Genomic DNA, 22,219 nt, shown 5'->3' on the forward strand with positions numbered 1-22,219 from the left:
ATGCAGGGAAAATTGGACAGTGCTAAGAAACAAGCAGGTGCAAGCTCTGTCTGTTGATTAGAACCTTAGATGCTCAGACAGGACAGAAACTACCAAACAATTTACATACTAATGAGCCATCTCCGGGGACAAAAGGGAAACATTTAGATACACAATGTTAGGACAGACTCCCTGGCGCCAGAAGAAGCTAAGACAAAGCAGACTGACAGTCACCAGAACACGGCCAGCGATCAGGGAACCACCCCTCTATTGGAGGAAAATCGATAGACGATTGGGAAAGACCCAATTAGTTGAGGCCAAGTTCAAGGCCCGCCCAAAAGAGCGCGAAGCCCTTTGCAGTATAAGAGGTATCACCCAAGGGAGAATCTTCCTCCTATGGCTTTGGCTCTCAGTGAAGAGAGACCAGCTACAGCAGACCAAGTAAGTTCCAAGTCAATGCACGCTACGAGATAGACGCTCCTAGTTGCTACCCTGTAAACAGCTCAACCCAGCAGCCTCAGAACCGAGCAACGGCCATTGTTCCTCTGACTAAGTGGGCGCCGAAGCTAAGTATAGGCTTTAGTAATAGTGGTAGTTTAGTTTGTAGAGTCTATGCATGAGTAGATTTGACTGTGTAAATAAATGAGCATTGCTTTTGAACTTACTAACTGGTGTATCGAGTTATTGATCAGTATTTGGTTCTGAACCTTGTGGCGTTGTCCAAAGATACCTGACGACTCTTGAATAGAGCCAAATTAAGAACCAACCAAAAGTTAGCAAACTGCCCAGAGAGAGAAAATCATTCGCAATTCTATAGCATCTCATTGCACTCAGAAACATTTTTCTTTGGTGTGGCAACTATTGAGAGAAACAGATGTTTCGGGCAAATGCTGGACAGTGAACCGCTTCTCTCCGCTAGGAAAGGAATTGTCGGAATCACTTTTTCCATCAATGAGAAAATGGAAAATCTCTTGCAAATTTTAGGCTGCTGATCAGAAGAAAACAGCAGTAAGTAACCCTTTCTTTATTTGGTGAGCGGTGGGGGAAATTTATGTTCTGTCCCATTCACATTCACTCATACAGATTCTACTCATCATCTCCCAGACACAATTCTTGCTGGAATGACAACAGAAGAGAAATAAAATATCCATGAAAGGCCAACATGACCTCTGCCCTCCCCAGTCTAACAATAACCACCACCTCCTCCCCCACTGCCCCCCAAGATCTTTGCACTCCTCCAATCCTGTGCATTTACACCCCCCCCCCCCCCCTTCCCCCTCCACCGTTACTGGCCTGTGGTCAGTTGCCTGGGCCCTAAGCTCCAATTCTACACTGTCTCAACCCACAAATCGGTCCTTAAAATCTGTTTGACCAAGTGTCAAGGAATTGTGTCAGAACAACCCGAAAGATTGGAATATTTTCTGTTGGTAATATTCAGAATTTTAAAAAACTGGTGGAGGGTATGAGTGACAGGCAAGGCAAGTGTGATCAATGCAAAAAAATTCATTTTTGCAGTAATATTAAAATACAGGCAGTGTGGCTGCGAGAGTGGCGATTAAGGTGTCGTAAAAGTAAGGGTATTCATTGATTTGCATGCAGAGTGTTCGCTTACAGATCTTCAGAACCATTTACTTGTTTAAAGATAGATAGATAATGGAACATTGTTTATGTTTGAAGGATACCTGGGGGGTTAAACAAGTCAAGGGACAACTTGTAAGAAGCGACAAAACAATGGCATATGCTTTGGGTATGGATGACGGGTGGAATTTACTAACCACCCCACCACGTTTTGTTCGGCGGGGGAGACAGTGGATTTACCAGTCCCGCCATTGTCAATGGGATTTCCCGTTGACAGCACCCCTCCTCACCGAGTAACCGTGTGCCGGCGTGGGCCCAGAATTTCTCGCTGGCGTGAACACCCAGTAAATTCTGCCTACTGTAGTTAATGGGGCAAGCCAGGTCTGTCTGAAAACGCAGTTGGTTCTAGAACTTTCATTTGAACAGGTGTTTCAGTTTCCTGAAATGTTCTCTCTCCAAAGATTCTGCACAATGAAAAGCAAGTAAACGCCTGGTTGTTAATGGTATTTAATATATATTGGTTTATTTGGAATATAGTGGCACGTCAAGGAAGTTAAAGTTTCTTCTTTACTGAACTGTTATAACTGTGGTTAATTCTGTGATTAAATCAATGTTTGTTCTAATGTAAAAGATACCTTTTGGTCAGCATTATCACGTCTGTGGTAGTGTAACATTTCCTCACAGTTTTACAATTTGAAAATAGTGGGTTCTCACTCAGGGTCCTGACAGAGGAGACTTTGTGAACGATTTTGGCCCTCTCCGTCCGCACGGCCTTCCGGTCTTGCTGAAGGTGACCTCCTGCTATGGGTTCCCCGACAGCGCGGTAGGCGAGCAAAGCAAACGGCCATCAAGTTTGGGGGGGGGGGGGGGGGAAACCAGAAGATCCCTCCACTGGCCTGTTAATGAGCCCAGCAAGACTTCAAAGAGATGTCTGCCGAAAGCAATTTAGTAGGGATGGGCACAGAACAGGAATAGATTTGAATAGGTTGTTGTGATTCAAAAGGAGAAGATATACAAGGTGTGAAAGAAAAGGTGTCATAGGTACGGTATGAATAAAATGTTTTTTACATTCTGAAGTGAAGAGATTAATTTAACCAATTCTGGGAACGATTAGGTCTAAAGAAATTGGGTGAGACAATGGAGAGATCAAAGAGAAAGAACATATTTAAGGTGATAAAAGGAAGTTACTGCAGATGTTGGAATCTGAAACAAAAACAGAAAAGACTGGACAATCTCAGCATGTCTGACAGCATCTGTGGAGAGAGAACGAGCTAACATTTTGAGTCTGGATGACTCTTTGTCAAAACAAGAGAGAACTGGAAATGGGGTCAGATTTATACTGTTGTGGGGAGTGCGTGGAGCAGTGCGGCTGGATAGAGAGTCAGCGATAGGAGGAGATTGACAGAGATGTCATGAACAGAAAGGGAATGTAAATGGGGATAAAATGGAGGGTGACATTAAGATATCAGAATATGCTAATGGCAAATAGGTCACTGGGTATGTTGTGTACATGGCAAGGGCTGGGGTTAGAAATCATGGGGTCCGAAGGATGGGAAGGGGTGGATGGAGAGAGATAGCCATGATGTGGAGATGCCAGCGTTGGACTGGGGTGAGCACAGTAAAAAGTCTTACAACAGCAGGTTACAGTCCAACAGGTTTGTTTCAAATCACTAGCTTTCGAAGCACTGCTCCTTCCTCAGGTGAAATCCTGGAGGAGGAAATTCCTCAGGCGAGAGAGAGCATGTGCATAAGGTGGTGCTGATTTAAGTGGATAATGAAACTTATGAAGGGAACGGTTTTAGATCACAGCCAATAGCAGGAACAATTGGTTAACTCCAGTAGTCAGGGTGAACGAAGCCACGTTTGAATGGCCAACTGCTGGTTAGCCCCAGAGCAACGGCAAAAAGAAAATGTGTGCTAAAAGTTACTGGATTTTTATAGATCTTAAACCGGTGTTGATGAATAGATTTAGGGAGGTTAGCTCTGGAAGCAGTTACATTAAGGACTGTTTAAAGGTTTCAGTGTGTGAAGCCATTGCCTTACTTTAATTGCCATTCTATTTCATTTCATTGTTTTTTCTAATTCTTAACAAACATTTACTTTGCTGTAAAATCATCACAAGTAGTCGGGGACATCGTTTCTGGATTTCTCAACCTCCTCCTCTTACATTACGAATTGCAAACACAAACACATCCAGTGGGTAGCACAGTGGCTAGCACCACTGCATCACAGCACCAGGGACCCGGGTTCAATTCCAGCCTTGGGAGTTTGCTTTATTACAGTTTTATTAAAGGCTCGATATGAATGCAAGCTATTGTCAGCATCACACCTGACAGGGGACGATAAAAATACTTTTTCGTCGGAAAAACAATTCAATGAGCCAAAAGTAGTCAACGTTGTCATGCTGAAATACATTTATTAACAATATACAGTATACACAAAAGACAGAGTATTATACAAGTTACTGAAATGTGCTTATGAGATTTTCAAACTAGATTCTCAGAAGTAGAAGGTGTAACGACTGCACAAATCACTGGTATCAGAAATTTGCCCGTTTATATAAAGGTTTACGTGCTTTCCTTCAAGTAGCTATTTATCTTGCATTATTGACTGCAAAGTATTCAGCTAGAAAGCAAAGATTATTCAGTTTCTATCCACATAGATGGTTGTCATGCTGATTAACACATTCCACCTCTCGCTGCTGGCTACTGCCCACAATCATCTTTCCTTTTCTTTACAGATACTTCAATTTTTCAAGCCCTATTCTTTCCAGCACTTCAAACTAGTAGTACATCAAAATAAAAATCTCGTGGATGCTGGAAATTAAAAATAAACATTAAAAGAAAATGCTGGAAAACACCCATTAGATCAGACAGCGCCTCTGGAGAGAGGTACAGAGTTCATCGTGATCGATCGGCAGAATTGAATGAAGTGTTCCAGCGTAAAGTCGTCGACCTGAAATGCAAACTCAGTTTCTCTACCACAAATGACCCCTGACCCGAACGTTTCCAGCATTTTCTGGGTTTTATATATCAAAGATTTGTTGAAAGTTCGTGCATGTTTCAATCCAAAACTTACAAGATCCACGTGAACCCCAAACAGTGTTACAGACTCCACCGTTAGCCCCCTATGTATTGCTTCTAGTTATTTTATACCTTGAATACGTAGGAGGCTATTCAAAATGTGGCACCTCGATTTTGGCCTTGTGTGAATACGGTTCATTAAAGTATACAAAGTTGGAAAGAGCCACTGTGCATTGCAGGAGGGATACGTTAAGAGTTGACGCTAGCGACAAAAATATATTATCCAAGAATTGCAGCCTGCTGCGTCCAGAACCTGCAGGTCAAATAAGAAAATTAACCATTTTGCTTGCAGAATTCTGGGCTGGAAAGTATTAAAAGGGAATCTAGGGAAAATGAATACAAACAGGAGCTGGTCAGAATCTAGAGCGTCCTCAAAACGTACTAATCCACTACCCTTTACAATCCTCAAGCAATACAGGAAATCCACCTTTGATAATCACACCCCATTTTTCCCCCCAAATCCCTTCAACCTCCTTAGTGCTCCTGTAAGGGAGCCTCAGAATACTGTGTTTAAACAGATTGCATTACTATACTTAATAAAGAGTACCAACCCGAATGCTGACCGAATGTCAGTGTTTGGTCAGCGCCACTGATATTACACTTTTGTCGCTAAAACTTAAGATTTCTTCTTATTTTTGTACTGTCAGTCGATTCTGTACTGTCAGTCAATTTAAATGCATTGTGAAGCATGTGTTTATTTATAGCTACCCAGTGACAGCATTAAAATGTACTTCCCCTCTCTCGCCAACTTAAAACAGTGATGTGCCAATGTGCGAGAAGCCAATATTTAATCTCCATAATTAGCTCTCAAATTTTACTGCTTGAAGTAACTCATTACTATCAATATAAATCTGGTGAAGATGTTGCAAGATTGGTGGGGGTGGAGGTGGAGGGGCGGGGAATGTAAAAATATTTTCAACGCTGCTTAAAACAGCAGTTAGCATACAAAAAGAAATCAAACCATCTGATGCGCAGTAAAATGGTTCCTCTATATAGTGTCTTACACTGAGGCTGTAATGCTCAGGAAGATTGCGCCTGCCCTTGCCTCCCCTCTTTACCCATCTCACATTTTGTAATTGCCACCAAATTCGATAAGACTTTGCATTTCACACACCATCTGGTGAAACCCACGAGAGCGTCAAAAGACAAGACCAGGTAAGCTAAGACATTTTTAACCAGGCAGCTCTGGAAATACGTACGAGACATGGTGCTCAAATGGAGGCATTGGTAGCCTGTAGGTTATTAGCCTGTAGGTTATTAGGCCAAGCAAGTCTCACACGATTCTTGTCGACATAATCCAGTTACTCTGTCCTGTAATGAAGGCTGGTTGCACTATCAAAACTCAGCTCAAGTTAATTCTCAGCTCAAGTTTAAAAAAAAAAATTAAGCAACAAACACAAAAAGCTGGTGGAAAGCATCTCATCTGTTCGCTAGCACGATTAAAACTGCGCTACGACAAATCATATGCAAGATATACCTTAAGCATAAAGCAAATAAGCAGCTGGCATGTAAAAAGGTAAAGCTTTGGTCACAGTCTTTTAATGATCATATTAACGGGTATTTTCTTTTTAATCCTCTGCCATTTGAGGCGCTGAAGAAACAAATATCAATGGAGTGAGGATGTTAACTCTGCCTGGAGGTCAGGGGAAACCAAAGAGTTCAAATGGGACAATCCATTCAGCTTAAAAGTTGCTGAAAATTTCATGCTTCTTGTTCCAGTCCATCGGAGGGGCCCTCTTGTTCTTGCGTTTCGCTTGCATTTTCTCTCTGGTTTCAGCCGCTGTGGGACTTAAATTCAATCCGCTCTCTGCAAATGGATCATTGTCTAGGTCTTCTTTCATCTGCATGGGTTCAGAAAAATGGTAGAGAAAATAAATAGGAATATAGTTAAAAGGTACATAGCCATGATAGAATGGCGGAGCAGACTCAATGGGCCAAATGGCCTAATTCTGCTCCGATATCTTATGAACTTATGAATACACACACATTTAAAAAAAAGAGAGCAATAACCGGTCTAACTGATTGGCAAAGAAAAGGCTGGTGGCAGTGAATGACATGAAAGACATCTCTAAAATTTTGAATAGCATAGGCATGTCCAAAATGAGGGGTAGTCACTAATAAATCCAATAGGGAATTCAGGAGAAACATGTTAAGTAGAGAGTGGTTCGAATGTGGAACAAGCTACCACAGGGTGTGGTGGAGTGGAGTAGCGTAGGTGCATTTAAGAGGAGGCTAGATAAACACTTGGGAGAAAGCATTAGAAGGACATGTTGATGGAGGGAGCCGATGAGAGGTAGGAGATGACTCACTGGACATTATATTCCACGCAACGTCCATGTCTGTGCTGCAAATTCTACATATCGTGCAGTTGAATAAGTAGATTGTAAAATTCTACTCTGAAAGTAAGTTTTAATTCAAATGCCCTAGGATCCAGGTTTCTAATTTTGATGCTATTCATGGAAGTAAGCTGCTTCAAAACAGAACCTGGCTTTGCAACTTTAATTAGGGCACTGCTCCAATTGTATTCATATCACAAGAGCATTTATGTTTTTTTTTAATTGGGATGCTTCTGCAATCCAATTCATATTATTAGAGTCTCCTTAGATTATAATTCCTATAATTTAACTAAATAAATTTCATTTAAAGGTCTGATTAGACCTTTGCGTGCAGCCATGTGAAGAAAACGCGAGATACTCTTAGAAATAATCACCGCTCTCGGTACAATATGAAACACCCCCAAAGAGCTGAAGAATACCAAGCCCTACAATTAAGCTTGCTCTAATTTGTGGGGAACTGGGTTTTTAATTACAGTCTCGTTTCAGCAAACATGCGCCCTCATTGTATCTCACCTTGCTAGAAAGTTCAAAATAATTCCTTTCGGCCAACTGCTAAATCAAGAAAATAATGTCAAAGCCAGTACATTTTAACTCATTATAGTGAGCAAGAGGATTCTCCAGTAATTTGTAGAGGAATAAATAAGATCTCATTAAAACTCTAAATCTGAAAGTGATGGTGCGCTCTGTAACAGGTACACATCACAAGAGCCTAAAATGACATGCATGCCATTATCTGTCACCTGCATTAGTTGTATATGAGTGCTCAGAGAGGCTGTATATAGCCTGGTGCAGTCGACCGCAATGATTAGTGCTCCTCATTTGCCCTTTTGAAAGACTGGAATCCTTCACAGGTCAACATTCCATCGCTTTCTGCCATGTGGAATGAATTCATTTTGAATTAGGTAAATTTTCCCTCAGGAAAATTGATAGCCCTGCTGTCAGCCAATGCCGGATAATTCACTTTAGTCTCATTTATCTTCAGGCAAGGGGTACTCTTTTCTCTCTGACTGATCCAAATTAATTAGGTCACTGCAAGTGCGGAGCAGCGCACATTTACTGCTTGCTCTCCTCATGCCCAACGTCCACTCAGGAGATGAGCGATTAGCAAACTTTCATTCCAGTAAGTAGCAAAGGAGTTACCGTTAGGCACAATTAAATTGTGCTGTATTGCAATTTGGCAAGATTCACCAGCTTTGCAAGATTTGCACCCCCAGAAGTGTGTTCACAGGCAAAACTGTATTTGCTTTTCACAGAAACAGAACATTTGGATAGCATTGGTACAACAACAATTTATCTGTGCTGCTATTCGCAATTACACAGTTGTCTCTTTGTACAATTGGTGGCACTTAATGCAACAAGTCTAAAATATGATCCCCATAAATCCAATTGGTCAGCAATTTAACATTGTTAAAACTGAGCTGCAAAAATAGGTAAGAAATATTAACACGTGTGCAACAAAAACCTGCATTTATACGGGCACCTTTTGTGCAGAAAAATGTTGCATGGTGTTTAGAAATATATAGCACTATTTGCTAGCCAAGGCACTCATCATAATCCCCCGCTATTGAAGATCCAGCATGTCTCGATGGCCGAGGACTCACATAGTAGATCTTGGCCCTTCCGACCTACAAACTATATCTAGTCAATTCTTGGTCCTACATGAGCATTCGATTTAGGGACCACCCTCACCTACCCAAACTTTCCGATGGGAGGACTGTTGGAAACCCCTCCCCCCCCCCAGGCCACACTCCTGGAGCTGTGGCAATGTGACAGTGCAAGGGTAGCAGTGCCAGGGTGTCTGGGTGGCAATGTAAAGGTGGCCACACCAAAGGGAGTGCCAGGGTACTCCCCTGTCCACAGTGAGTGTCAGGATATCACCCTGTCCTGTCCCAACCACCCGGAGGTCACTAATGGCCTGGGAGACCCGCCCTAGTTACCATTAAGACTTGTCCACGATCGTGTGGATCTGTTCTAAACAGTGCCCTAGGCGCCGGGTGAATCCAGTGAACATATATTTAAATGAATCAAGGACCGCATGTGCTCCTGGCTTGCTGCTGCTGGATATCTGGCCTGGCATCTGCTCTCTCGCCCTCCCAGTCCAGTAGCCACCCAGCCCTCTCACTTAGCCTGACTTCTGGCTCTGGTCGAGTCACGCCACTGCTTCCCGAAAATCACAGTGACGGCGCCTGCCTGGTCTTCACACCACACCTCTCGGCTTGGGTGGCTTGAGCCTCGATGACCGTGTGCCTCTCGCTGGCTGCTGGCTATCTGGTCTAGCCTCTGCTCTTTCACCTTCACCACTCCAGTTTCCACCTGGTCAAGTCACCCCACTGGCCACTGCTCCCTGAAAACTACAACGCCTGGCCTCCCCACCTGCCGACTGCTTACCTCTCTGATCTCGCTGGGGTGGCTGGGCCTGGAGCCTCGACGACCGCGGGTGTGCCGCTGGCTGGTTGCCGCTGGCTTTATCTGGCCTGGCCTCTGTTCCTTGTTTGGTTGCCCGACCCCCTCAGCCCTGGCCTGGAGGTTGAAAGTCGCCCCACTGCTTCCCTTGATAACTGTGGGCCAGCATCACCTCCACGCCTCGCTGAAGGCTTCGCAGGATTGCACCCTGATGTTAGGTCATCGGCATTATTTTTGCCTCAGGTTACCAGCCGAGCCGAATGTCAGAATCCTGGCTTCTGTTCACTCAGAAACGTTAGAGATGTTTGTCTGAACGGCTCGAAGTCTCCACCACCTTTCAACATTGAGCAAACTGTTTTCCTGCTATAAAGGGAAGTCCACAATCAGAGCCCAATGTTGTTTTGTATTGCCTGCTAAGAATGATCCCATCTGTAAAAGGCTGTTATTGGTGCTCCCATGGTGTTCCCACCACAACAGTCACCTCTCTGTAGAGGACCCCACATTGACTTTAGCCTCGCGTTGCAGCGCTGTGTGTTTCATGCAAGTCCGCCTCTGCTTCAGTAGCTTTTTTTGCTATTGAAGAATGGCTTGTTTGTGACACATTAGTCTTTGAACTGGGCTACTTTCCATAGTCAGGCTAGTACTCCACTCAAGGATTGCCTTGTATACGTCTGTGCTAGATTCGCTCGATATCGATGATTCCTTTGGCATATTTTGCTGCTGTCTCAGCCTTTCCATTTAACTGGGGAGAGTGCAGAGATGATGTGCATTTCCCAATCCTTTGCGAAACTCCTGAATTCTTCACTCGTGAACTGAGGGCCATTGTCACTCATCACAATGTCTGGAATGCTGTAACAACTATAATGTGCTTTGAGGCCTTCTATTATTTCTTCTGTCACTGAAGTCAGCTGATATACCATCCAGCAGTCAGAATAGTAGACCACAATGATGAGATAAATGGGTTCCTGAGAGAGGTCTACTCCTAGCTTCATTCATAGATCATGGAATTTACAGTGCAGAAGGAGGCCATTTGGCTCATCGAGTCTGCACTGGCCCTTACAAAGAGCACCCTACTCAAGGCCATGTATCTACCCTATGCCCATAACCCAGTAACACCCACTTAACCTTTTTGGACACTAAGGGCAATTTAGCATGGCCAATGCACCTAACCCGCACATCTTTGGACTGTGAGATGAAACCGGAGCACCCGAAGGAAACATACGCAGACAATGGGAGAACGTGCAGACTCCACAGAGACAGTGACCCAGCCAGGAATCGAACTTGGGACCCTGGAACTGTGAAGCAACTGTGCTAACCACTAGGCTACTGTGCTGCCTGTCTGGGATTCATGGCCTGTTTGGGATGTCATGAGTCATCAGAGGCTATATAGCTTGTTTAACTTGTAATTGTTCTAGGCACCTCACTGGCCAACATGGTCCTTAATTTAATTGCTCACATTTGATCTGCAGAGCACTTCTCTCTCACCTTCCTTGCTCTCAGTTTACTTCCTTGATGGCTTTCTCCTTGGGGATAACGATGTTCACAGGCCATCCTTTTACTACTACTTCTTATAGCACTTGGGTAAGTTACATCTTGTTGGGCAGTTTGGAACAAGGCTCGTCTGCCAGATTCAATGCCTCTGCCAGGTTGATGATTCAAGATCATATTGTGCTGCTGCTTAATGTTCAATCTGGAGGGTTTCACATTCGGTTCATAGAATCCCTACAGTGCAGAAGGAGGCCATTCGACTCATTGAGTCTGCACCAACCCTCTGAAAGAGCACCCTACTTATGCCCTATTCCTGTAACCCCACCTAACCTGCACATCCCTGGACACCAAGGGGCAATTTAGCATGGTCAATTCACCTAATGTGCACAACTTTGGACTGTGGGTGGAAACCGGAGCACCCGGAAGAAACCCACCAAGACACGGGGACAACCTGCAAATTCCACACAGTCACCCAAGGTCGGAATTGAATCCGGGGTTCCTGGCACTGTGGAGACAGCAGTGCTAACCACTGTGTCAGCCCCCACCCCCCACCAAACTTTCTTCATGGAGAGTGCTACTCGCAACAGCATGTCTGCGATGTATAACTGTTTCCCTTGCTTGTATGTCATGTGTTTAGATGATATGTCTGCAAACGAAGTAGCATTCTTTGCAGACACTTTGGAGCAGTTTGAGAAAAATGCTTTGAAGTGGCTGCACTGTTACTTTGACTCTGCCAAGCAGGTATTGATGTTCCGGGGATGGTGGGACTGTCTTACGAAGAGAAATTGGGCAAACTGGATCTAATTTCTCTATTTGAAGAGTGAGAGGTCATCTCATTGAAACCTACAAAATACTCAAAAGGAATAGACAGAATAGGTGCAGGTAAGATGTTTCCTTGTTTGGGAAGCTGAGAACCAGGGTTCACAAGTTCAAAATTAAGGGGGGGGGGGGGGGGGGAGCCACTTAGGAGTGAGATGAAGAGAAATATTTTACACTGAGGATTGTGAATCTATGGAATTCTCTGACCCAGAGAGCTGTGGAAGTTCAGTTGTTTAAAGCAGAGATTGATAGGTTTTGGATTAATAATAACTTAGATGGCTATGGGAATAATGGGTGTGAAAGGCATTGAGGTGATTGGACTGAATGGCAGAGCAGGCTCGATGGGCTGATTGGCCTCCTCCTGTACCTATTTTCCCAAGACTCCTACAATGCTCACAAGCAAAAGAAATAGTCAGGCACGCTTTCTGGATCGGGGTGTAGCGTCGTTCCATTTGCATTGATGCTGTGGAGGCAAATACAACTCGTTGCCCTTGCTGCATTAGGGTTGCTCCAACACCTAGCTCATTTGCATGAGGTTACAAGTGGCTTCAACACTGAAGTCAAAGTACCTGAGCATTGTTGTCACTAATCATTTGATTCCACTGCACATGCTTGGCGGTGAGCTTGCGAATGCAGATATCTTGCTTTCACATCTGTTCATCGTTTCTCCAGCTCTCACTTTGTCAAGATGCATCCAAAGGCCTTTTACTCTCAGCACAGGACCTATGTACTTGATTTCAGGCATCTTCAATTACAATTCTTTTCTTCTTCAACTAGAGGTTCATTTGACGAGCTTGCTCTCGCAGTCGTATTGAATTCCGATCATGGTCAGCTATGGCTTCTTCCATTGTGTCTGCACATCCGTAGACAAATAGATCATCCACTATGGCTTCTACTCTGGGAAGATCTCGTGCTGTCTGCGATGACACTCTTCGGGAACCGTGGATATACCAGATATTATGTGCAACCTTCTGAATCTCGCGATCGGCATATAGAATGTAGTTAGAAAGTTGCTGCTTTCATCCAGCTTCACTTGCCAGTAACCGTCCTTCAGGGTAAAAATCTTTGCTGTGGCAAATTGCAGCAAAACTCCTTCAATGGCTGGCATGGGGTAAAGAGATCTCTTCAGCACTTCATTTAGATCCTTTGGTCGAGCCATACTTGCAGCTTTACAGGTTGTTTCATGCTCCTGATCCCGTGGTTAGCACTGTTGCTTCACAGCGCCAGGGTCCCAGGTTCGATTCCCGGCTTGTGTCAACGTCTGCGGAGTCTGCACGTTCTCCCTGTGTCTGTGTGGGTTTCCTCCGGGTGCTCCGGTTCCTCCTACAAGTCCCGAAAGACATGCTATTAGGTAATTTGGACATTCTGAATGCTCCCTCTGTGTATCCGAACGGGCACCGGAATGTGGCAACTCGGGGATTTTCACAGTAACTTCATTGCAGTGTTAATGGAAGCCTACTTGTGACAATAAAGGTTATTAATTTAAAAAAAAAAAAAAAAAATTCCAGCTCTATCTTGTTATTTTTATGCTTGAGGGCAGCTGGAACACTTCTCAGCTCTATACTTTCATCTACTTTGATATGATAGTCTCCAGGTAGATCCTGGAAACACATCTTTGTCTTCCTCTGTTCAGCAGTCAATGGTGGTGTGCGCTCCGACAGGTTCCAAACCTCTGTTGGCACATTCAGGGTTACTGGTTCAAGCTTTAAACTTGCTTCAGCTGAGATGATTAGTGGTTGTATCGCAGCTATGATCTGGAACTCAAGTTGCATTGGGCTCTCTGACTAATTTATCTTCCCGGTGTGAATATCGTGCCATCATATGGCCTCAACCTTACTTTTGAGGGCCTCATTGCTGGATCACCATGTTGAGCCACTTTTCACAGGTCTGCGAAGGCCGTGATGTTGCATTAATGTCCATCTGATGCTTCTTGGTTCTCTCGAAACTCTCCTGCGGTCATCATAATTGGTTTACTTGAAACTCTCTTGTGGTTATCATTGTAACAGTCACAAACCACTTATCACCTGTAGACATGACTGGCCCAACCTGTTGTATAATGCTTCATCAGACTCTTCTGTTGATATCTCTCATCTGTATAGACTTATTTTGATTCTTTCAAGCAAAGCACCGGTGTAAAATTAATCCGCTTCTTGCAGTTAAAACACTGCTTTCCCCACACTGGGCAATCCTTCTCTTCCTTTCATGATGAATGGAGAAATTGTTATATATTATATTCTGTTTCAGTAATGTTATTACAGACCCTGGTTTAAAATACATACAGGCAATGTGTCTACTAATTATGAGTCATAAAAGGTGAGGTAATCATTCATTTTAACCACACCTTAGTGAAAGATAAAGGACTAATGGAATAATGTTGTGATTGCTGGAGATTCCCTGGAGAGTAGATAATTTATGAAGGATTGTATTTAGTCCTAGCTGGTCATGGAACATAGTGGGATACAAATGATGTAATTAATGGGAAGAGCCAGGACTGTCTATAGTTTTGTAGTCTTGTTGTAGGATTTTACAGCAGTTTCGCCAAATGCTGTTAAGTTGAGAAGTACACTGGATCTGCCCCAAAAAGATTTCTCTCCAAAAGTCTCTCCACAGATAAGCAAGTAATGTGTTTTGTTAACTTTATTTATAAAAGTGGCATTTGAACTGTATTGGGTTGCACTGGAAATAGTGGCAGGTGTAGGTTTAAGAACTGTTTAACTGATAATTGTTAAAGCTATTCATTGGACATTAAAGTGGTTAATTCTGTGTTTAAATTAAAGTTTGTTTTAACATAAAAGATACACATTAGTCAGAGCCATCACTCCTGGGTGAAGCATCCTTTCCTCACAGTGTTTACAAATTGAAAAATTGTTTGGGATTCCCATCTGGTGTCCTAACAAAAGTTGGGGTTTGGCCCAGTATCCTAACACTTTGTATGATGTCTTCCACAATATTTACACCCTGCCCTCGGCCTGTGATTGCTCTGCTCTTTAGGCCCTGTATCTCTGGTGTGCTCTTCCATATATGGTGTCCGAACTGATGTTTTACAAGATCCGTATTTCTACACCACTATAATTTTCCTGAGTGCAAGTTTCCCATCTTTCTGTAGAATTTCTCTCACCGAGGGGGTCTCGTATTCCATCTTCCATCAGATCATCATTTACCTGTCTGAATTCGCATGATTCTGCAAGCTGTGTTACTGCAGTCACATACTGTTCAATGTCCCCTTGAGCTCTAATATTGAATACATAGTGTTCATAAGTTGTGTTCAATTTGGATTCAAAGCGTTCGTTCAAGGCTTTCACAATCTCTGCCATCCGGTTTCTTTGCTTATCAGTTAGATTTGGGGCGGTATACAATTTGTAGGAGTTCCACCCCAGTAGTGTTAGAAGTGTGACTGTCATCAGTTCTGGCTTGTTAATTTACCAGTTGCAAGTGGAAACATTGCCAGTTCTGCCCATATTGTCTTTTATTTCCTGGAGCTGGGAGTAGAAAGTTTACTACCATGTTCCCTCATCCAATATTTCCCCTGCAGCCTTTGGTTATGTGTTTGCTTTTCCTTGTCCTTTTTTGCAGAGTTGAATATTTGTGTGCACCATTCTGACCTGCATCTCCCCTGCAGCATTTCCAAGATTTCAAAACTCTATTTTATCCCACTTCTGGCAATGGCCTGTAACTTTCTCGGAGTGGCCATTAGTGGCGGATTATTACACCTGCGCTCAACATTAAAGTGCCTGTCTTGCCTGATCTTCCTGACTCAGGCCATCACAGCAACTAAATTCCACTTAGTGCATGGCTTAGCAAGACATTTGCAATCAAGTACATGGGATCTAGAATGGAAATTTTGCTTGTAATTTTGCAAATTGTAATTTTGATTTTGGATGATGAAAGGTGGAGATGGATTCAACCACCTGTTATCCAACTCTCCCCATGTCCATTTCTATTGCCTGGCATTAAAAAGCATCTATTTTACCTTCAGACAAAGTCAAAATTTTACCCTCCCCACATTAAGTTTTGAAGATGGCATCATGTGGCTACCGTAGGAAAGTTCTAGATGTTATGGTGATGATGAAACCATGTCATTACCTGACCCCCTCCATACAAGCCACTTCTGAATGGTGCTCTCTTTGAAAGTACTGCACACTATCCCACGATGAACAATCTCCGAATACTTCTATGATTATGGGTGCTTTATTGAAATCTATAGCCGAGGGGTGACCTAGAGGAAGTAAAATTATTGAGGGATTTTTTTTTTTTTTTAAAAGAGGAGAGATAAAATTTCCAATTGTGGGCAAAACTGAGGGCATCATATTTAAAAAATCCGAAGAAATTGGGTAAGGAATTCTTTACCCAGAGAGCAATGGGAATGTGGAATCACAGGGAATGGTTAAAGCAAATGTATTTAAGGGGGATGCTAGACAAGTATATGGGGAAGGAGAGAATAGAGGTTATGCTGATAGAGTTAGATGGAAAGGACCTTAAGAAGGGCAAGAGCCAGGTGGGCCGAATGGCCTTTTTCTGTGCACTCCCTACGCGAGAACATTTTCTGGATTTAAAATGGAAGGGACAGAGCCGCAGAAGAATTTTTTCATCCACAATATTCAGACTGTGGAATTAGAATTTCGTTGCCCCCTGGCATCAGACATCCTAACAATCCGTCAGTCATTACTCACCGGAGTTCTTGGAGATCCATTTGCCAGTGGCTGTGGCAAAAGCCCTGAAAGGGAGAACACAAAAAAAAAATGGAACATCAGAAAATTCTCAAACACGAGTGATCTTCCAAAGTACTCCATGCACTAATCCACACAGATTTCATGAATTGTTACCACACGAGACCAGCTGACATTCATTCACTAAAGAGGAAGACAATTTTGATTGTGGTATTGGACTAGCAGCATAAATGTTCTTTATTATTTCATGGATGAGGGTTTCTCTGGCATTTGTTGCCCATTCCTGATCATCCTTGAACTGAATGGTTTGCTTGGCCATTTCCGAGTCATGTAGGCCAGGCCAGACCAGATAAGGATGGCAGATTTCCTTCCCTAAAGAACATTAGAGAACTAGATGATTTTTTAAAGATAACCAATGACAGTCATCACAGACATCATTACTGAGGCTAGCATTATATTCCAGATTTCATTTTATTAATTGAATTTCAATTCCACCAGTTGCTGTGGTGGGATTTGAACCCATGATTCCAGAGCATCAGATTGGGCCTCTGGATTACTACTCTGGTGACATTACCACTGCACCACCATATCCCCAATATTAAAGAGGGTGGAAATCCCTGGGCGTTCCCCAATCATACTGCAACTTCAGTGGGAAATTGGGCAAACTCCAAAATTCAACCTCCGCAAGTTCAAATCTCACTGCGGCAAGTTGTGAAATTGAATTCAATCTCTCCGATATAGTGGGTCATGCCAACAGTGGTCATGATGATCATCAGAGCAAACAAACAAACATTGGCAACACGCATCACTGGAACATTATTGTGGGCACTGCGTGGAAGCTGCAGAGTTTGATAACCCAACTACTCGAACGCCCTGGCTTAAATATTACCTCACAGAGGGCAGATTTAATTGCTTCACCCAAGGTCAGTAACTACTCACATCCAGCTCTTAGCAAGTGGCATGATGCAACAGGCTCTGTGAATTATGACACATACTGCCCAGTTTCCAATTACAACGCAGTAACCAGTTTAACTAAAAATGTATTCTTTAGGACTTCCAGTTGCGGCCTTGCCTGGATAGGTCGCACGTTCGGCATCTCCCACCGGGAACGGACTTTTGGGCTCTCAAGAGGGGCCCCAACGGCACTTGTTCGATGGCTTCCAGTGTGGGAAGGTGACAGCAAGGTCCCCCCAACAGTATATGGATTGGACCAGGAGTGGAGCGGTGAAAAAAGGGATCTTGGAGCAGCGAAATGTGAGAGGGAGAAAAAGCAAGATGGCGGCGGGTGGAGACCAAGCAGCGTGGGCGCAGTGGTCGCAGGAGCAGCAGGAGTTTCTTAAACGCTGCTTTGAGGAGCTGAAGACAGAAATGCTGGCGCCAATGAAGGCGGCGATTGAGAAGCTAGTGGAGACCCAGAAGGCCCAAGGGGTGGCGATCCGAGAGGTGCGGCAAAAAGCCTCGGAGAACGAGGACGAGATCTTGGGTCTGGTGGTGAAGGTGGAGGCGCACGAGGCGCTGCACAAGAGGTGGGCAGAAAGATTTGAGGACCTGGAGAATAGGTCGAGGAGGAAGAATCTTCGGATTCTGGGTCTCCCTGAAGGAGTGGAGGGGCCCGATGCCGGGGCATATGTGAGCACGTGCTCAATTCGCTGATGGGCGCGGGAGCCTTCCCGAGGCATCTGGAGCTAGATGGGGCTCACCGGGTCCTGGCAAGGAGACCCAAAGCCAACGAGCCGCCAAGGGCTGTAGTGGTGAGGTTTCACCGCTTTATGGACAGAGGGTATGTCTTGAGATGGGCCAAGAAAGAGCGGAGCAGCAGGTAGGAGAACACGGAGATCCGAATCTACCAGGACTGGAGTGCAGAGGTGGCCAAGAAGAGAGCTGGCTTTAATCAGGCTAAGGCGGTGCTCCATCGGAAGGGGGTGAAGTTCGGTATGCTGCAGCCAGCGCGATTGTGGGTCACATTCCAGGATCGGCACCACTATTTCGAAATGCCTGAGGAGGCTTGGAGCTTGATACAGACTGAAAAGTTGGACTCAAATTGAGGGTTTGTTGTTGTGGGGGGGGGATGTCTGCTGTATATATGGTTTTAACTACGTATAGAGAATGTTCCCTTGGTTGGGTGCTGGATGGGGATGGGTGAAGAGATTTGATGGGGAGACTGTGGGAGAGTGTGGGCGTCGGTGTTGGAGGGAGGTGAGGCCCAGGGATGGGGAATTGAGATAAAGCCGCAAAAGGATCTGCGGCAGAGGGGGCGGGGCTGGCTCAGGAAAGTGCGGGCTCTTTCCCGCGCTAGGGAAGGACGGAGGTGGGGGTCGGAGGGGGGGGGGTATAGGGTTGCTGCTGCATTGGTCAAAGGGGAACTGGAAATAGGAGAGAGGTGGTCGGGGCGGGGGTCCGCCGTCTGGGGGACTGGAGGGTGCGGGAGGCGCGGGCACGTGACTGGCCTCAAAAAGGAGATGACTAGTTGGCAGGGGGGGGGGGGGGGGGGTGAGCAGCCCCCCAATCCGGCTGATAACTTGGAATGTGAGGGGCCTGAATGGGCTGGTTAAGAGGGCCCGAGTGATCGCGCACTTAAAGGGACTGAAGGCAGACGTGGTCATGCTTCAAGAGACACATTTGAAGGTGGCAGATCAGGTCAGGCTGAGAAAGGGATGGGGAGGACAGGTCTTCCATTCGGGGCTGGATGCGAAGAACAGAGGGGTTGCAATACTGGTGGGGAAGCGGGTGTCGTTTGAGGTAAAGAATATTGTAGTGGATAATGGAGGTCGATACGTGATGGTGAGTGGTAGGTTGCAGGGGGTGCGGGTGGTATTGGTAAACGTATACGCCCCGAACTGGGACGATGCTGGATTTATGAAGCGCATGCTGGGTCGGATTCTGGACCTGGAGGTAGGAAGCTTGATAATGGGGGGGGGACTTCAACACGGTGCTGGATCCAGCATTGGATCGCTCTAGATCCAAGATGGGGAAGAGGCCGGCTGCAGCCAAGGTGCTTAGGGGGTTGATGGACCAGATGGGGGGAGTGGATCCATGGAGGTTTGCTGTTGACCAGGGAATTCTCATTCTTTTCCCATGTACATAGAGCCTACTCCCGGATAGATTTTTTTGTTTTGAGTAGGGCGCTAATCCCGAAAGTGGAGGGAACGGAGTATTCGGCCATAGCCATCTCGGACCACGCCCCGCACTGGGTGGAGCTGGAGTTAGGAGAGGAGAGGGATCAGCGCCCGCTGTGGCGTCTTGATGTGGGATTATTGGCGGATGAGGAGGTGTGCGGGAGGGTGTGGGGGTGCTGTAGCCACGTAAAATGGCTGCGTTCTGATTAATCTGGCCAAAACCCAGTTTGAAATGGCTAACCCGAAAGACTGCTGGGAAAAGCAGCTAAGAAGACACAAGCAGGCAGCTGCAGACAGTATTGCATATTCGGCTCTGGGGAAGTTAGCCCAGATCGATACTCAGGGCTATCAACAGCCCATCAACCCAGGTATTTGTAGTTGCATTCAGGACTGTTTGCAGCCCATCTACCCAGACATCTGCAGTTAAATCGGCTATCCTCGGGAACAATTGCAACATGTTAGCAATTGAATACCGGGCCAGACCTGTTGGCGCCTGCAGTGGCCGAAACAAAGACAGGTGAGCGACCACCCCCCGATCGAGGCATCGCCTCACCATTGGACACATCGACCCCAGAGATTGGGGACAGATCCAATCACTTGGGACTCAGGGTCAAGGGCCGCCCCGGGAGGCGGGAAGCCCCTGGGCCCTATAAAAGTGAGGGTCCAAGTTCAGATCTCTCTCTCTCTCATCTTCGCCTGCTCGAGACCTTCGCAAGAACAGCAACCGGCAACAGTAAGTTTGAATCCAGCGATCGCTATCCGGTAGAGACACCTAGCCACCGACCTGTAGCAGCCTTTTGAATCCCGCGGGCCAGATCTGATTGGACAAGCCATTCGTTTCCCTGACCTGGTGGGCTCTTCCTAAGTTAAGTATTGGCCAGTAGTGATAGGTTTATTATATAGAAAGTAGTGTTAGGGTATTAATATTGCTTGTTGTATATAATAAATGACCGTTGTTTTAATCCTTACTCAGCAGTGTGCTGTATTATTAATCATAACCTGAACTTGAACCACGTGGCGGTATCATAAAGATACCTGGCGACTCATGAGCAAAGGTGACGTACTCAGAGCAAATAGACTAAGGTTAAAAAGAGCAACGGTGCATCGAGAGATATTTGGAGGCCAATGACAATGGAGAGGTGCAGGTGGGGTAGTCTGGGAGGCGTTGAAGGTGGTGGTCAGGGGAGAGTTGATCTCCATCAGGGCCCACAGGGAGAAGAGAGGGGGCAGGGAGAGGGAGAGGTTGGTGGGGGAGATCTTAAGGGTGGACAGGAGATATGCAGAGGCCCCCGAGGAGGGACTACTCAGGGAGCGGCGAAGTCTCCAGACGGAGTTTGACCTGTTGACCACAGGGAAAGCAGAGGCACAGTGGAGGAAAGCACAGGGGGCGACGTAAGAGTATGGGGAGAAGGCGAGTCGGATGCTGGCACACAAGCTTCGTAGGAGGGAGGCAGCGAGGGAGATGGGTGGAGTTAAGGATAGCGGGGGGAATACGGTGCGGAGTGCGGTGAGAGTAAATGAGGTATTCAAGGACTTCTATGAGAAGTTGTACAGATCTGAGCCCCCAGCAGGGGAAGAGGGGATGCGACGATTTTTGGATCAACTGAGGTTCCCGAGGGTGGAGGAGCAGGAGGTGGCTGGTTTAGGGGCGCCAATTGGGTTGGAGGAGCTGGTTAAAGGATTGGGGAACATGCAGGCGGGGAAGGCCCCGGGGCCAGGTGGGTTCCCGGTCGAGTTTTATAGGAAATATGTGGATCTGCTAGGCCCGTTGCTAGTGAGGACTTTCAATGAGGCAAGGGAAGCGGGGACCCTGGCCCGACAATGTCCGGGACGCTGATCTCTCTGATCCTGAACCGGGACAAGGACCCACTGCAATGTGGGTCGTATAGACCGATCTCACTCCTCAATGTGGATGCTAAGTTGCTGGCAAAAGTGCTGGCTACGAGAATTGAGGACTGTGTCCCGGGGGTGATCCATGAGGACCAGACGGGATTTGTAAAGGGCAGTTAAACACTAATGTGCGGAGTCTCCTCAACATGATTTTGATGCCATTGGTGGAGGGAGAGGTGGAGGTAGTGGCAGCTATGGACGCGGAGAAGGCCTTCGACTGGGTGGAGTGGGAGTATCTTTGGGAAGTGTTGCGGAGGTTTGGGTTGATGGGAGGGGTTCATCAGCTGGGTCAGGCTGCTATATAGAGCCCCGGTGGAGAGTGTGGCTACGAATCGGCGGAGGTCGGAGTATTTTCGGCTGTACCGAGGGACGAGGCAGGGGTGCCCCCTGTCCCCCTTGTTGTTTGCATTGGCAATTGAGCCTTTGGCCATGGCACTAAGAGAGTCCAGGAAATGGAGGGGAGTGGTCCGAGGAACATCGGGTGTCGCTGTATGCGGACGACCTGTTGCTGTGTGTGGCAGATCCAGTGGAGGGGATGGCGGAGGTCATGCGGATCCTAAGGGAGTTTGGGGACTTCTCGGGCTATAAGCTCAACGTAGGGAAAAGTGAGCTTTTTGTGGTGCATCCAGGGGACCAGGGAAAGGGGATAGACGACCTACCATTGAAGAGGGCGGAAAGGAACTTTCGGTACTTGGGGATCCAGGTGGCTGGAAGCTGGGGGGGCCCTGCACAAGCTCAATTTGACACGGTTGGTGGAGCAGATGGAGGAGGATTTCAAAAGATGGGATGTGCTGCCACTCTCGCTAGCGGGCAGGGTACAGTCGGTTAAAATGATGGTCCTCCCGAGGTTTCTCTTTGTG

The 22,219-nt window shown here is 45.9% G+C and overlaps 1 protein-coding gene across 1 annotated transcript in view; it reads right to left on the reverse strand.

Annotated features, from left to right (window-relative positions):
* Positions 1-3,953: 3,953 nt before the first annotated feature.
* LOC140393487 (Na(+)/H(+) exchange regulatory cofactor NHE-RF2-like) overlaps positions 3,954-22,219 on the reverse strand; it is a 30,946-nt gene continuing 12,680 nt past the window's right edge. Inside the window, exons 5-6 of the mRNA XM_072479813.1 lie at positions 16,357-16,400; positions 3,954-6,481 (exon numbers count right to left, since the gene is read on the reverse strand). Of these exons, the coding sequence (XP_072335914.1) occupies positions 6,323-6,481; positions 16,357-16,400 (203 nt within the window). The 3' untranslated portion in view covers positions 3,954-6,322. The remainder of the gene's footprint in view (positions 6,482-16,356; positions 16,401-22,219) is intronic.

The sequence above is a fragment of the Scyliorhinus torazame genome, chromosome 17 (genome assembly GCF_047496885.1).
Source record: "Scyliorhinus torazame isolate Kashiwa2021f chromosome 17, sScyTor2.1, whole genome shotgun sequence".
Taxonomy (NCBI): domain Eukaryota; kingdom Metazoa; phylum Chordata; class Chondrichthyes; order Carcharhiniformes; family Scyliorhinidae; genus Scyliorhinus; species Scyliorhinus torazame.